We start from the raw sequence: 17014 nt of genomic DNA on the forward strand, positions 1-17014 counted from the left end.
GCTGTCAGGTGGATTGGATGATTGCACTTTCCCACAGTAAAAAGGGCTAAAACAAATCACATATTGCCCCTTTTATCTTTACAATTACTTCATTCTACCATCAGCGACCAACTTGTGAAAAGTCCAAATGTTGCCACAACAGCTTGGCGCCGCCTCCTCATGGTGGTCACATTTTGCTGCAGGGTGGCTTCTCATTTTCCAACCAGCATTGTTTTGCTAGGCTCATGTACAGCCCTCAAGCTGATCACGTGCACGTTAAATTCGATTAAGGTCTGGACCCATGACAAGCTACTGTATTTCATCCTCGTTTTGACAAGTTCTGGAGGTATTCTGCGTTGATCTTGGCTCTGTGACTGAGATCATTTATTGGAGGATGGAATAAAGTCCCTAAACCTGGAGATATGGGATTGCCACTGGCTCCTGAATCAAATTCTGATATCTCTGCCATCAAGCTTCTCCAGACAGAACCTCGATTTATCCCTCATCTTAGGTTCCACTGCCAGTGTTGTGGAAATCTGCACAAAACAGCCGGATGCTGAAAGATACTCATTGTAGGCTTCTTAGCAGCGTTCTTAGTCTACTCCTGTGTGATAAGAGATCTGTGTGGGAGGAAAAACGCCCAAAGATAGACCATTTTGTGGTCTGTCTTAAACCTCATGGAACTTGGTCATAGTTAACGGAGCGAAGGCTGAGACCCAACAGTGCTGCCGCTCTGCAGGAACACCTGTTTTCCGTTGCTGTATTGCACAGAAATCGCTCTGAAGGGACAATGTTATGGGATCCTGCTGCTTGAAGGACACAGACAAAATCAACAAAGTTGCAGGACCGATGCACACAAGTGCTGCCAATAAGCTCTCAACCAAGCGACTACCGTTCCTGTCACCTGCACAGACCTGACAGCACTTCAAGTTCAAAATAAGAGCCAACAGCAGCTGGAGAATTTCTCAAGGAAATTTTGCATTTCTTTTGTCTTGTCATACTCAATTTATTTGACTGTGTTGCTCATTTCAACACTGCATGAGCCTTACAAGTCATACCTTTTAGTAGAAGTGCCTAACCAGGCTTTATAACAATATAACTACGACAACCAATATTATTAAAGGTAGGAAATAATGGCATTAACGCTTCCAAAACAGGCAATGATTTTTTTTATTGAGTTACAAACCAATATTAAAACAGTCAATATTCTGAGTTTGAAACTCAATCGTTGGTTTAGTTCAATATGTCATTTTCGCTCTAGCTAATGTACAATAGCTTTTTGAATGCGTTCTAATTTGCTATTAGAACGCATTCATCCAGTTTTTTAGTTTTACTACACTAACTATAGTCCTGCCTTTTGGTATCCTGCTAGGTTTGGTTGAAACTCTGGTAACACTGAATCACTTTATTAGGAATCTTTACACAGAAACCTCCAAAGATAGGTTTAATTTTTTCTCTTTTTTTGTGGGAATCAGACAATACAAGAGTGAAATGCTGCCCCCTTGTGTCCTGTTACATAACTAGCTTCACTCACTCTACTGTATGGGACAAAATCCATCCCATCTAACTCTAATGTGACAGTATGCACCTTTACCTTTCCCTCCTTATATATATTTCCAGGACATTTTCATTAATTGGAAATCATTGTGCTTTGCAGGACAATTCATCAAATAAATCTGGGGTTCAGCTGGTTGCTCATCGTAAGCCTTCTGACTCCAGCTGTGCCGGGTTGTAACAGGAACCAGACTGCTGTTGCATACTGTAATTATTGTTTAATAATTCAGTCGTCGTTACTAATTCAGACGTCTCACAGGGTATTTACAGAACAAATGCAGCCAGTTGTGTCAAGAGACATCGTTGAACATGGGTTAATTAAACAGACGACAGGTTGAACTTTTATGATGGCAGGGATTTTCCACGGTTTTACGTCTGCGACATAAATAGAGTCACGGAATAATGACCTTTACACATCATGAATTTATTGTTTTGTTGTTGTTTTTTGTTTGTTTGTTTTTTAAAGTAAACTCACATGTGCATAAAAAAATGAAAATCTTCAGCCTACTGTTGAAACAGATGAATATAAAAACCTGATTTTTTTTTTTTTTTTTTTTTTTTACAAAACAATCCTGGGAGGTTTGATATGTACCACAGCAGAAAGAAGTTTCTGTGAGTCTGTTGTGTTTTAGCAGTGGGCGACATTTAACTAAATACACCTTTAAAAAAAACAAGTACAACATTAAATCACTTAAAGATGTAACCATTAAAAGACATGGTGAACAATATGGATATTGGACAACTTTTTTTTTTTTTTTTTTTTTTTTTTTACAATTTGATATAAATGCACAACATACAAACATTTTAATGGTTGGCTGCAAACCTCGTAGTTTAATAATGAGTTGCACCTCATCTGGCCAAAGAAGCAGAAATAATTATAGGCATGCAATAGTAACAAGCACCTTAGCTGGAAAGCACAAAAATGCCATAAAGCTGGTTGATGAAATGACAATGAAACAGTTTATTTTGTAACCTTTTAAACAAAGTGATATCAAAATGAGTTTTTTTTTTTTCTTCTTTCCTGCAGACTGTCACAAGCTCCTAAGATCTTTTTACATGAAACGTGTCAGATGAAGTGAGAAAGCTCGGCCGAATCGTCGCTCCAAACTGAACTAATGGTTATTTTTACTTGTGGCCTGACAGGGTGGTGATGTGTCTGCGCTGCTGAGAGCTCTCACACAGCTTTGCGGTGGTACTCAGGGGGGGCGACCTCGTAGTCGTTGGCACTGAAGAGGCTGGCCGAGTTTTTCACCAGGTACCTGAAGAAAGAGCGAGACTGTTTGTCACCGGTGGAGCAGGATGGAATCGGTTGTGACAGACGGCTTGTAGAAAGTCATCGGTTCACCCAACAAATTAAATCCACATAAAACAATGTTCAGTTACTAAACTCTTACGCCCAAGTACTGCATTTTTAGGTTGTGCATGCTGTCCTTTTTAGTCAGAACTATCAAAATAAATAAAACATCTGCAATGAATAATCTACACGTTCCCTTCTCAAATATCCATCTGCAGTAATTTGCAGCTACAGGCAGAGCCGTTCTGAGCAAAAAAACATCAAATAAAATAAAACTGTATCCTGAGCAGAAAATGGATTTCATGGCTGCCGTTTCAACGTATTTCCAGCAAGAGCGGCTGCGCTAGCATGGAACTGGAAGGAAGAAACAGATCATTTGAGACTCAGACGAACGCGCTGTGATGGGCGCTTACTTGAGGAAATCTTGGAGGTAACTGAGCAGCAGAGCCAGACTCTTCTCGTCCAGTAAAGTGTACGCCAGCATGGCTCCGATACGAACTGTTCATGGAGGACAAGATGCAAAGCGGAGATAATAAAGATAATTAGGTTTTCATTATATGCTTTTAGTTTTTCCTGTAACAACGTAAATAAATAAGACTACTCAAAGCCATTATGTTACACATAAAATGATTACATTTAACTAAAAAAGTAAATTTCAGAAAAGCTTAGTGTCTTGTTTTTAAAGGTTTACTGCATGCAAGAAAAAGAAACCCAAAGTTTTAGACTTTACGGCATATATTACGCTAACTTCCCTTGTTACGCAAACACATAAGAAGATGAGCAAGAAACGGTGTGATATTTGTTTATTGTTCAGTAAACTAAAAAGTTACTGTAATAATTACTATGTTAGTCCAAAGGTGGCAGGCATTGATAAAAAAAAAAAAAAAAAAAAAAAAAAAAAAAGGTCATGACATTTTTTGGAAACACATGCAAATAATACATTTAATTAATATTCACATGCAAATAATTAATTAATATTCCTGCCCCCATAGAACAATTTGAATTCTACTGAAAGAATTTCATGCTGCAGAAAATCGTAGTGACTATTATTTTTCTTTAACCAATTAGTCTTTTGATCAACATCTCCAGTCAAGGTGATTGGTCTGAAGTGAACTCACTGTGAAAGTAAACCAATCAGGCGCCAGTCTTTCTGCCTGGACCCAGCAACAGTTTAAATTATTTTACGGTACATAGCAGCAAAAGAATATTGAATACATACCAAAAATTAATACTAATATAATTCTGTATGCCGGTTTACATTAAAATGTGCAATTACTTTTGTTAATACGTAATTATATGCATTAACAAAAGTACGCCCAAATACACAATGCAATAACATATTTAGGTGCTTTTGTTACTCATACTACTAACTTGCTTTTGTTACTACTAACACATTTTTTTTCCTTGTTTGCAAATAAAACCAGCATTCACAATCTAATTTAGTAGGTTAAATAACTCCCAAATGCGAGTATGCAAAGATATTGATCACATACTAAAAAACAATTTCTGTTTAAAAGAATAAATTGCACCATGTGAAACTTATCCTTTATGCAGGTCGGCAGCTGTATCCTTGTATCTGCACCCAGCAAAGTTAAACAACAGCGTTCATAATAAGACTATTGCCGTTTTGATTTATTTCAGAGGAGTCCAAAACTTTGTGTGACCTTTCGACAAGCGGGATATTTTCAGCTTAATGTGGAAGAGATGAGCAAGCTTCGGGTGATGATCAGTTCAGACAGAATTATTAAAAATAATTAATGTAATTTTTTTTTTCTTTACCTACAATAATAAAAAAAACAACAACTAAAGATCAGCTTTAGTCTCACAAAAGGGTTCTTGCAGCTCAAATGATTCAGTTCTCAGTTATTTTACCATCCAGTTTGTGTTCATTCTGTATGTTTGAGTAATGATGCGATTATGAACCTGAAAAGCAGCTCACTGGAAAGTCGCCATCATCATTGTTATCATTATAATTCAGATGACAAGTATATACAACACAATAAGAATATTAGTGATAAAAATGATAATTGGGGGCTGAGCACGTTTAAAACTGTGCATGCTTCCTTTGTTTTAACACAGTAAAATAGCTGTTTGATGTGTGGCGTGGCCGTATGATAGTGTTTTTGAACTTTGTGTCTGTTATCTTTAATTCTGTAACACAACCATAGTTAACTTAGATCAACTTTGTTTTTTTGCAGAAAGATCCATTTCATCTCTTAGCAAAAGCTTATCATGGATCCAAATGTCCTCCTTAGTTTTATTTGACACTTTTGTTTTTTTTGTGGGCTCAAGTATCCAGTAAAGTAAAACCATATACAGAATATATGACTATTATTTGATATGCAGAATGCTTCCCTCTATAGGTCTTGATTATACAGTAGTGATGCTTCCTGTTGGGCTTATCATGGATTCATTTTGAGCAAAAATAAAGCCCACTCTGATGCTAGAAAGGCAGTCTAGCTTCTAGCAAAGTAAATACACTAGTCGCATGGTCCAAAATAAATATTAGCGCATGCTTCTTAATAAAATGTGCATGCATTGTGATATTTCATTCCTTGCTTTTCCGTTTGCACTCACCAAACAGACGCAACAGGTGTGGGGCGCCGTACACCTGAGACATGGGGACGTCGGGGCGTTCAGACAGGATGTCGGCGTACTGTGGCCTCTCGAACTTGTAAAGCAGCTGAGTGCCCAGCATGACGTTGAAGTACTCCCGAATCCCGGCCACCACCTCGTTGACCGCGTACTCCCTGCAAAGAAAAGCACGGATAATCACAACAGCACCTTGAAAGCATGCAAGTAGAGTTTGAGTGGAGAATGAGGACTGCAGCCATCGAGCGAAAAAGTTATCTGAACAACCGTCTCTCACTAAAAACGCCACCATTAAAAATGCTTGTTCGGCTTTGCTAAAGCTGTAGAAACCAGGAAAAACACACCAATGCCCTGGAAACTCCACTGTGAACGAGCTGAGAAGTAGAAAATGTTTTTTCTCATGGCATTTTAAATTCAGCCGGCATGAGGTGCAATTACAGTGGAAGCAACTGCACAAGCTCAGCTCCTCCTGTGTAAAATGAGCCAATAAAGCCGTCCGGAGAAGGAAAGTGAAGACGCTAAAGCAGAAAACGCATTATGTGACAGGTGGTGTAATTAGGTGGACACAAAGCGAGGCTGGATGTTTAAGTGACAGGACATTGATGCTTCTTGTCTTTGACATTCAGTGAACATCAGGGGAGCGTGTGTGTGTGTGTGTGTGGGGGGGGGGGGGGGGGGGGGGTGCCTTACTTGTTGTCAGAGTTTCCTTTTGATTTCTTGTGGTTTGCATAGTCCTCCAAGATCGCCTCCACATTCTTCTTGGCAGGCAAATGAAATAACTGGAAGCAAGAAAGGAAATGGTGTCCATTCAAATCTGAAGGTCATTATGCATAAATGTGTTCACATTTCCTTCAGGAGGATAATTAAAACATTTCTGTAGGATCTCTGTCAGCCAGGGTGGGTCTAGCTTGCTTTACTTTTGCATTTTCTGCATAACACAGGACACAAGAATCCCGTTTTCCTCATCTGGCCTGAAAGGGTATAAGGCGGGAAGTGAGGATGGAATGAGGCAAGGACAAAAGGAAAGAAAGAAAAAAAAGGACCCAAGCAAATTAAACAAAGGAAGACACAAAAAAGGACACGGTGAAGGAAGAAGGGAAGGACACAAGGAAGGAAAGTAGGGAAGTAAGAATGAATGAATGAAAAAATTACTTCAGATAATGAAATTTTATACACACACACATATACTTTAGTTCATCAGTTTATTCCAGACCTTCATACCACTCATTGAAATGCGCATTCTCTTCATGTTTGTTTGAGCTCATAAGATTTAGAAATTTGGATTATCCCTCTAATAATGCCTTCCCTCTCTCTCAACACAAAGTTTTTGTATGCTGTCTGGTCGCTGTTTATTTCTGGATTTATACATTAACTGTGAGGTTTGAAATTCTACCAGATCAGACAATTTCAGCAAGCAATAAGTAATGCATAATGGATTAGTGTGGTGGTGATAGCCAGCCTTATGAAACATCGTAATGGCTCTTTTCTGCAGTGTGGAGAGCTGAGTGATGTCCTGTAGGTGTTACCCTAGACTGCTACACAGTAGCCCAGGTTTGGTAAAAATCACTGAAGAGTAGCTGGGTTTCCTTAGATGGGAAACTTTTTGACCAATCTCTCTGTATGGTTTGATTGAATTGACTTTGTAAAGTGCCTTGAGATGACGTGATGTGAATTGGCGTTATATAAATTAAATTAAAGGACAATTTGCTTTAGTTTTTTTTAGCTTATTCTTCTCTTTTGTGATATCATCTAAAAGCTTCTGTGATTAACAGAAAATACTTTTATCATCTGCAAACAAAACAAACAAATCCTTTTGAAACCTTATTTGTTTAGAGAATAAACTTTTTTGGTCCCAATACTGACCCCTGGGGGACACCACAAGCAATGTCCAAGAATGACAACTGATAATCACCCATTTTCACAAATTAGCGAAACTTAAAAAGCTCTTTATCCACTCCAGAACCCCCCCACCCCACCCCCTCCTCCCCAACCTCATAAACCATAATGCTGTAATTTCCTGATATATTGTGATCGAATGAGTCAAATGTTTTTTTTAGATTAACAAACGGACCTAAAGCAAACTTGTGTCATCTATTATGATGGAGCTGGTGATTTCCTCCATTAATTCCAGAACGGCCAACCCTGTTCATCTCTGGGATCTAAATCTATCCTGCCTTTCAGAAGGTAGTTTGCATCATCAATGACATTCTCCAGTCTGTGAAGAAAGAGTTATTCTAAAATCTTGGAAAATTGTGGAAATAGAGAAACCGGACTACAGTTTGTAAATTGTTGCCTATCTCCAGTTTTGTACAATAGTATTCTTTGCCGTTTTCTTTTTGTTTAGAAATTTACCCGTTTGAATAGTGAGTCAGTGATTTAACAATTGCATGGATGACTCTTTTGACTGTAGTCATATCAATCCCAGCACAGTCAGGGGAGCTTTTATTTTTACATTCACTAACAATGAACTCTCTCTATCTTCCACTGCTGTAAGAAACATTAAATTTGGATTTTTGCTGTTGTGAGTACCTCATTGCAGCTCTCCGTTATCGCAGGATCAGGGATTTCTTTTCTGCCAGTTTTTGGGCCGACACTTAGGAAATACTCGTTGAATTTGTGAACCACTATGAAGGAAGTAGAAGTAGTAGTAGATAGTACATTACAGAATTAAATGTGAAAATACAAATATTTTTCCATTATATTTTTCCATACTTTTCCAGAACTGGAAAATATTGAACTCAGATCTCATTCTTTTCCAGACTGAGTATCAGCCTTGGAGACTTAACCTGTCAGATGGATGAATTAGCATACAGTGGCTTGCAAAAGTATTCATACCCCTTGAACCTTTCCACATATTGTCACACCACAACCACAAACATAAATATAGTTTATTGCAACTTTATGTGAAAGACCAACACAAAGTGGTATACAACTGTAGAAAGAAAATTATACATGATTAAAAAACTAATTTACAAATAAAAAACTGAAAGGGCCATTGTGCAAAAGCATGAATACTTTTGCAAGCCACTGTATTTACTTTGCTGTGGTTTGTCTCAAGTCTCCAAAAGCACATTGTTCCAAAGGTTTTTTTAGTTTTGATGATGCAACCTTGTGAGTGAAAGTCATGCTTCTGTATTGTCCTTAGTGCAACAAGGCCTTCTCCTGCCAGCCTGCAGCTGCACAGTCAGGGGCGTTTAAAACGCTATCAGGGGCTGTCAAGTCTGAGCTGGAGCGCTGAGGTTGTTAGTGGGTTTACTGGCAAATGCACAGCCTGACCTTGAGCTGAACTTGGTGTGGAACATGTACTTCTGGGAAGACTGGCAACCGTCTCTAATGTTTTCCGCTGGACATACCTCTGGGGTAAATGGACCCCAAGCCGTTTGGAAATGGTCTTGCAGTGTTGCTCTTCATGGCTTGATAACCAATAAAGACTGCATTCAGTCACGATCTGCACAGTTTTTGGTTTTTATTCTGTTTTGGCATTTCAGTATCTTTAGATTATATTTTATTCCTTGTTTGATATCTCAGTCTTTTCTTAGTTATCCTAATTATTTTCCTTACATCAAGTTTTCCCCTGGTCATCCTGTGTTTCTTATATTTATATATGTTACTGTGTCTAGTTATTCCCCACCGTAATTTTTTGAGTTTCGCATTTTAATTAAATCCACCAATAACTACATACTACCTCTCTGCATTTGAGTCCACTACAAACCATGACACTATATCTAAGATCACCCATGATATTAAGGTATACTTCTCATACTTTTCACATTAAAGTCGGATTGTTGTGTTCAGCCTGTGGGATCGGCTTAGAGCTTTTTTGGCCTTGGTTATAATCAAATGCAGTTTCAGAAACAGCAGATTTGTGCAGGTTTTAACTGTAATCCCCTCTCTGGTTTATTTGATAAACGTTTGCTGAATATTTCCCGTCATTTAATTTCTCCCTGGTACAGCATGCCTATTTTTTTTCTTATGTATTTTTTTTTTTACTGTGCAGCCAGTTTAACTCTTGAGCCGACGTGGGAGACAGGAAATGTGTATCAGGGTGGTTTTTTTTCTGCCCACCTGTTTCTGTCGTGTGATTAGGTCCCAGTCGTCCACCAGCCACGGTTTCAGCTCCTCAGGAATCTTCACTTTCACCTCCACACGGTTCGCAAACATTTCCTCCTGGAAACACACAAACTACATCTAGAGAGTGTTTTCTTGCTGCTCTTGGAGCTAATTTACTGGTATTACAAGACATTTTTTAAGATTTAAACTAAATACAGTAAGAAACAGAGCAGATTCAGATCACATGCTCCGTTTCTCTTTCTAAATGGGCAAAATAAAGCTCATTTTCACCTGGGACAGTTACTGCCATCCCACAGAAAACGACAACAACAACAAAAGATCACACAGAATTTAACCACAATGAACATCAGTCACACAAAGGTACAGTCCTGCTAACATTTCAACGCCTTGTCTTTCCACAGAATAAGAAATGCAGTTAGTATTAATAAAAAGGGGGAAAAGTCATTTGAAATGTTGAACTATGGAACTTTTCCTTTTTCTCACATTTAAAGAAAAGGTCAGATTATACATTGTTTAGAGAATGTCAACACATCACTAGTAGTGGCTTTGTGCTGGTGGAAAACATCCTTTAATTAACATGGTTAAACATAAAAGAAAAAGAAAAATACTCACAAATCTTCTACTTTTTACTCCATTAAACTGGACTAAACAACCTCTGATGATGAACACTATATGACAAATTAGCTTTTTGTGTTATGATTCGTTTTAAAACCCATAAATAGACCTTAAAAATAAAAATATGAAAGCATTTGTTTGACTAGCTGATCATTAACACTAGCTAAGAGCAAAAGGTACGAGCTTCTGCTGCCGTGGAGCTTTAACTGGGTGTTAACCATGCAAAGGTGGAAAGACATCAGCAGCAACTAGCAGTAACTAGAGCCGGTTACGCCAGAATGGGATGAAACTAAGATTACTTTGAAACAACTTAAGAGCCCATATTTCTACAGTTAGAATCCCTCTTCACGAGATGAAAACACCAGAGATGACTTCACCTTTTAGGCTCTGGCCGTGTTAGCAAATGCATTTTAAATTTAGACACTAAAGCCTTGCTTTTCTAAAACAATGAGTCAGAAAAGTGTTGGTTTGCGGAGCTAAATCTGCTCAGACCCCAAGGTTACGAGTCATTTGGAAAACAGTAAACCATGTTTGGGATAATCTGAAGACTAAATCTAGCTAAAGACCAAGCACAGCATATGAGAACAAAACCCTCTTGCTAATAGTTTAGCATGGTGGTGGAGGGGTGAGGGTCTGGGCTTAATTTCAAGTCTCAAACCTAGGCCATCACCCTCTGGAAATACATACACAAACGGCACCAAGATGAAAATAATCATTGATTGTTAATATCGGCCCACTTTTACTGATCGGACCGATACCGGTTTGTCAAAAGAAAATCCACCAACATTGGCTGATATCAACGTTGCAGACATACGGTCCATCCCTACACAGGACAGCGAGCAGCTACCAAATGAAGCCTGTAAACTACTCTAAAGTCAGATGGTGGAGCATCCCTTAGACAAGTGGAGCTCGTCTAAAAGGTGCCATACAATAAAACGATGACCTCAAACACAGCAACAAATATATATATTTTTTTCATATTTTGTAGAAAATATGTAAAAAAAAATGCTTGTACACAGCCAACAAAAACCTGAGCTTAAAGTGGCTGAAATGCTTTGGTAGTCTGTTGTGCAAACCTCAACAATCTGAAGCAGCAGTGCAAAAGAAAATATTTCTCTACAACGCAGCAGACTTAATAAATGATCAGAATCTTCTGTCTACTCTTATGGTAAATTTGTGATTCTACAGTTTTGGTAAGGATGACTTTTATTTTTTCCTGATGGAGAAAGGAAAGACCAAGAGTGTTTGCCTTTTTCCGTGAACGCAGCGACACAGAAGCGCTTAAGCATGAGCTTTCTGTTTCCCACTGCTTTACACGAGGACGGACATATAAAACACTCACAGCAAAAAGCCGTAAACCCAAGACGATTTCCAATTTGGCTCGATACGTACACTCTCGACAGTCGGGTCAACCCGAGCTCGTTTCTTCCGTGGTGCCTGGGGCGTTTCTCCACTGCTGGTTCCTTCACCCGACCCGGGGACTGGACAACAGAACCACCAAATGAAGTGTGTATAACCGTAGGTACAATCAATATAGAGTCACCTTAGCTTCAGTATCTCATAATGCTATTTACTGTGTTCATTTTGTTTTCCTTGTTGTTTTTATACATTTCTTCAAACTACTTACAAAGTGAAAAACTGAAGCACAAAGCTGTAATAAAATAAAGTATAACAGTGTTTCCTTGTGTTTAAATCAAAAATGTAAATATATCTGGGGAATGTGACCTAAAATAATCTTAATTGGTAGGTATATAATAAATGTTAAATGCTTGTGTATCCTAAAAAAAAGGAGTAAAGATCACTTTCTATTTACATTTTTAACAAAAATATCCATGTACTATAGCAGACTTTCAAACAGTGTAAATTATTCCTCTTCAAAAACTAATCAAAATGAACAAAGCAGCCATAAACATGTCAACGTATTTTACTCACTTTTCTGTTTTGCCTTTTTAATCTTCCTAGAATGTAAAAAAATATAGACATGAAAGGGAGTCAGCATGACACTTTCAAAACAGACGTATCGCAAGGGCCAACAAATTCACTTAAAAAACTTTTATAATTTAGTTTAGTGCAGAAATGCTCCATGTTAGAACTTTTTTCAGGTTTAGAAAAAAAAAAAAAAAAATTTAACAGTAAGCCCTTTCATTAATTTTTGAACATGTTTGTTTCTTGTGGGTCTGATATTAATGACAATAATTATTTGTAAACCTGCTGATTTATCTGCTTTCACGGTTTTATGTTTTTCCCATATTGTGCATTTGAGTGAAAACTCAGTTCTCTGTACTAACTCAACTAATCACATTCAGAATAATTATAATAAGTAGTTCAAATTAAAATATATAATGCACAATGCTGTGGAAAGTGGGCAATTTCAGTTTTGTTGTTTAATATTATAACAATGACACAAAGAGCTAGTAACCTGTATTTTCCTCACTCTTTACTTTCTGTCACCCTGATGTTCCCCTCGCTCTATTTGACCTTCAGTAGAAGGCAATCTATTCATCTGGCCAAACATGCATACGGACATTCAGAGTGTTCATGGATATAAAAAAAATAATAAAAAATCCAGTGGACCGCCACTGTACTGAATAGATACATAGATAATTCAGATTTCTGGAATGAAAATCATCTGAACTTATTTTTCTTGTCCCTGGAAATGTTGTATCTGCTTTCTTTTAGTCAGACTGTATTCCAGTTCTTAGGGTTTTCCAGAACGGGGATGATTGCGATTTTACACCAACATGCATGCGGGGAAATATGAAATAGAAAAACAAATAAACTTACAGATCAACATTTTTTTGCTGCACAGCAGCAATCTTCTTGCTTGGCGCCAAACCCCTCATCTTTCCCTCAACATAATGATCCCTGGTACAGAAGAAAAACAGAAGAAAATATTCTGAATCACCTTTAACCAGCCACGCACAGTATTATAAAGAGCTTCAGCAAACATTTATAGATATGTGCAGCATCCACTACTACTTATTGGGACATATGTATAAAAAGACTTGCAATGACTTCATCTTTTATTGCAGCAGCATCATGTCAAGCTAAAGAAATGGAACAATTCAGCATTGAATTAGAGCACATTTATATAACAAGACGAAAACCCACATTAAGAAATAAAATGGTATTTTATGTGTGTGTGTGTGTGTGGGGGGGGGGGGGGGGTACATTTCCTTTGCTAGACATTTTACTTCTTAAGAAATGCAAATAAATCCAACTTAAGCATTTGTGTGTCATGTTGAGTTAATAAACTTGATGAATGATCCGCGGTTTCCTGTTTTCCTGGGTTATAAATACGATGTCCGCACATCCAACTGTCTTAGCCACTCTTAATAGCAGAGACAAGGAAACACGTCGTTTAAATAAGGCAGATGAGTGTTGAGCTTCAATTGTCAGGAAATGGCAACAAATTATCGACACTAAATCAGACCTACCTAGTCCAAGCATTAAATCAGCCGGATTTGTAACAAAAAGACTGGATGAGGACCCAAGTTCATCACTCCTTCGCCTACATGGAGCAGGGGCGGCTCCATCTGGCTACTCTGGAAACACACGTGAAGTCGGCCATGTTCCCCACACAGCTGTGAGCTTTCAAAGATAAAACTGACTTTTCAAATCAAAAAGGATTTCTACTAATCCATGCGTTTATATTTAGTAGAATTGATTACTTTAACGGTGTTTTCACAGGTCTGCCTAAAAAGTGGATCAGACCGCTGCAGCTGATCCAGAACGCTGCTGCCCGCGTCCTCACTAAGACTAAGAAAGTAGAGAACATAACCCCAGTTCTAAAGTCCTTACACTGGCTCCCTGTATCTCAGAGAATAGACTTTATAATCCTTCTGTTAGTCTATAAATCCCTTAATGGCTTAGCACCTAAATACATCACAGACTTGTTATCAGTGTATCAACCCTCTAGACCACTAAGGTCTTCTGGCTCCAGTCTACTCTGCAGAACCTAGAACCAGAACCAAACACGGAGAAGCAGCATTTAGTTCCTATGCTCCGCTTATCTGGAACAAACTTCCAGAAATCTGTAAAAGTGCTGAAAGCCTGAGTTCCTTTAAATCAAGATTAAAAACACATCTGTTTAAAATTGCCTTTGAATGCTCAAGTTAAACTGTTTTACTGTTTTTAAATGTTCTTTTTTGTTTCTACATTCTATCCCTACTTGCTTTTATTCCTATATTTTAATCATGTAAAGCACTTTGCATTGTCTCTGTACTGAATTGTGCTATATAAATAAATTTGCCTTGCCTTGCCTTCAGTTGCTACAAGTTGGTGAGCTGTAAAAACACAGGAGGAAAAACATCTCATGTCCTCTGTTAAGCTCAGCGGAGGACCAGGGATGCTCTGGGAACATTGTTAGAAAACATGGGATTGTGAACTTTTTCCAACTGACAGAATATTTTAAATTTACGTTTAGAGGCCTCTGCCAGTAAACTTAAAAAGGGATCATCAATGGGTCTCCCAGCCAGATAATGATCCAAAACATATGGCCAAGTTTAAAATCAACCTTCCTAAAAGGTCATTTCAGAGAACCTGTGGGGTGAACTGAAGAGAGGAGCGCATAAGACAGGACCTAGAGAGATTTAGCAAAAATAAATAGTCTATGATCGCTTTCTCGGTGTGCAGCAACCTAGAGAGATGTTATAGGAAAGGTCCTCGTACCAAGAATTGTGGATGTGCTGTATAATACCGCTGAAATCTTTTGAATTAGTCACATCAGAAATTTTCAAGAGATGTCCCATCGGACCCACAGACTCACATCAGCAACACATCTATGCACAAGAGCAGCAACTCACTGATTGGCCTTTTGAAGCTCTCTTTGTTTTGCAAGGTTGCTGTCCACATATTTGAGAACTCTGCTTTCAGGAACCCATTCATCCCAGCTGCAAAAGAGAAAATAAATACAGGACTGACCTCATGAAACACAATCTCTCTGATTTGATTCACATTAAATATATAAAAATGAAATCCAACAGCAGCAGATGCTGGGGGAGGGGGGGGGGGGGTGATCACATGCTGCTCACTTTTTGTTCCAGCCGCTGTAGTGAATGAAGTATTTTATCTGTTTGTCCTTTATGCTGATTCTGACACACTGCGAAGCAAGAAAAGACACAGACCTGTTCAGATGATGCCTGACGTCCCTGTTTTTTTTTAAAGACACAGAGAATAACACCCAAAACGCCACCAGGGAGACAAACCTTGGCCTCGTAGAGCAGGGGCCCATGAAAGCACAGGACCCTTTCACCTGGAAAGTAAGAGAAAATCATTGCAAACAAACTAAACAAACGTGTCAGACTCTATATGACGCTTAAAAACTGCATTTTGCTGCCAGTGGCTCATGCATGCACCGTCAGTGAGTTTCCTGGGCCAGCTGATTGATCCATGACCTATCATTATGACAGCTTAGCCCGGGATTTGTCGGAAATTGATATGAAAATCGCGCAATCGTTAAACGACTCGCTGCAAATGATCGCTTCTTGGAAGATTTCCATCAGCTTATTCATTGCAAAAACTGCAGCAAAGCCCTGCCGACCGAGCACCATGGTCCAGCAGAATAAACAACAATAACAAACCCGCCCCCCTCCTCATCCAGACATGCACAGACAGCCACCATCCGCGTCGTTGTCCCCCCCCACCGACCTTCTTGAAATTTCGGTTTAGGGTCCTGTTTTGGCGCCATTCACAGACTCAGCTGGTCGGATCTCTGAGTGATCAAACTCGAGCATTGCCAGAGCCCATTTCTTCCAGACACAGCACCCTCCGACATCGAGGAAGAAGCCAGAGATCGGCTTTACTGCTGCGGGTCACCTGACCACCGTGGAGCGTCAGAGCCGTGGTGCGTTCACGCGCTGCACCCGAAACTCGGACAAATAATTATCTATCATGGCATGCGGCTTATTTTAAAGATGAACAGTTGCTTTATTTTATTTTTTCCCCCAGCGATTTTTATATAGCACCAAATTAACTTAAAAATGCTGATCCAGATAAAGAATCCCGATCAGGATATGGTTTCAAATAATTCGGTCCGACACATTTGGGTTTATTTAACCAGTGCCAATTCCCAACAGCAAAAGGTGCTCAATGGCAGTGACAATCTAACACGAAATCACTTGGCTAAGAGTAACCTCTATGACAGATGACAGAAAAATTATCAAAAACTTAAAGTCAGCGATTAGGCTACTGCAAAAAGGATGGAAAAGAAGGATCCTTTGTCCCACAGTGGGGAATTTCAGGTGTACCAGCAGCAAAGAGCAAATTGACAGAAGAGAAAAACTGCAGCTCTCAAAAATACCATACTCAAGAAATCAAAGGATTGTGCAACTGAGTTTTTGTTTATTACAAATGTGCAAACCCTATTTGAGCAAGAAAGACACCAACAGACGCAAAACACTGTTTAAAACCAGCAGGGATGTAAACACTTGATGGGTTCATTGAGAGCAGTGATGGTTATAAAGTCAAACAGCTGCTGGGAAGAAGGATCTGCAATAGTGATACTTTGAGCATCGAGGATGCAGCAGCAGTCTGTCACTGAAGGAGCTCTCCAGCTCTGCAACAGCTTCATGTGTAGGAGATACTGTTCAACAGTGAGGTTATTTTAGCCAGAGTCTATGCACTCAGTACTTGGTTGTGCCTCATCTTGCATGAATTACTGCATCAGCGTGCCATGGGATAGAGGCCATAAGCATGTGGTTCTGCATAGGCGTGATGGAAGCCCAGATTGCTGCCTCCTGACAACAGCTCACAGATTTTCCATGGGGTTCAGGTCAGGAGAGTCTGCTGGCCAATCAAAAACAGGAACACCAAAGTCACTGAAGCAGCTTTTGGTACATTTGGCAGAGAGTTCAGGTGCGACGTACTGCTGGAAAATAAAATCAGCATCTCCATACAGCTTGACAGCAG

The 17014-nt window shown here is 39.0% G+C and overlaps 1 protein-coding gene across 1 annotated transcript; it reads right to left on the reverse strand.

Annotated features, from left to right (window-relative positions):
- Positions 1-2070: 2070 nt before the first annotated feature.
- On the reverse strand, positions 2071-15941 carry LOC105916363 (mortality factor 4-like protein 1). The gene is made up of 12 exons (XM_012850829.3): positions 15755-15941; positions 15313-15359; positions 15139-15206; positions 14911-14997; positions 12890-12970; positions 12038-12063; positions 11498-11586; positions 9485-9586; positions 6110-6198; positions 5405-5577; positions 3241-3325; positions 2071-2792 (listed from the first exon to the last, which is right to left on the reverse strand). Exons 1-12 carry the CDS (start codon positions 15792-15794, stop codon positions 2708-2710), a joined length of 972 nt encoding a protein of 323 aa, XP_012706283.2. The 5' UTR covers positions 15795-15941; the 3' UTR covers positions 2071-2707.
- Positions 15942-17014: the final 1073 nt, after the last annotated feature.

Source organism: Fundulus heteroclitus, chromosome 4, assembly GCF_011125445.2.
Source record: "Fundulus heteroclitus isolate FHET01 chromosome 4, MU-UCD_Fhet_4.1, whole genome shotgun sequence".
Taxonomy (NCBI): Eukaryota; Metazoa; Chordata; class Actinopteri; order Cyprinodontiformes; family Fundulidae; genus Fundulus; species Fundulus heteroclitus.

Bases quoted from the DNA above. Each gene is read 5' to 3' on its own strand.
- LOC105916363 (XM_012850829.3), bottom strand. From the start codon at position 15,794: ATGGCGCCAAAACAGGACCCTAAACCGAAATTTCAAGAAG. The intron at 11,587-12,037 runs GTGAGTAAAATA...TCTGTTGTCCAG, and splicing joins TAAAAAGGCAAAACAGAAAA to TCCCCGGGTCGGGTGAAGGA. The intron at 3,326-5,404 runs GTGAGTGCAAAC...CTCCATGAACAG, and splicing joins ACACCTGTTGCGTCTGTTTG to TTCGTATCGGAGCCATGCTG.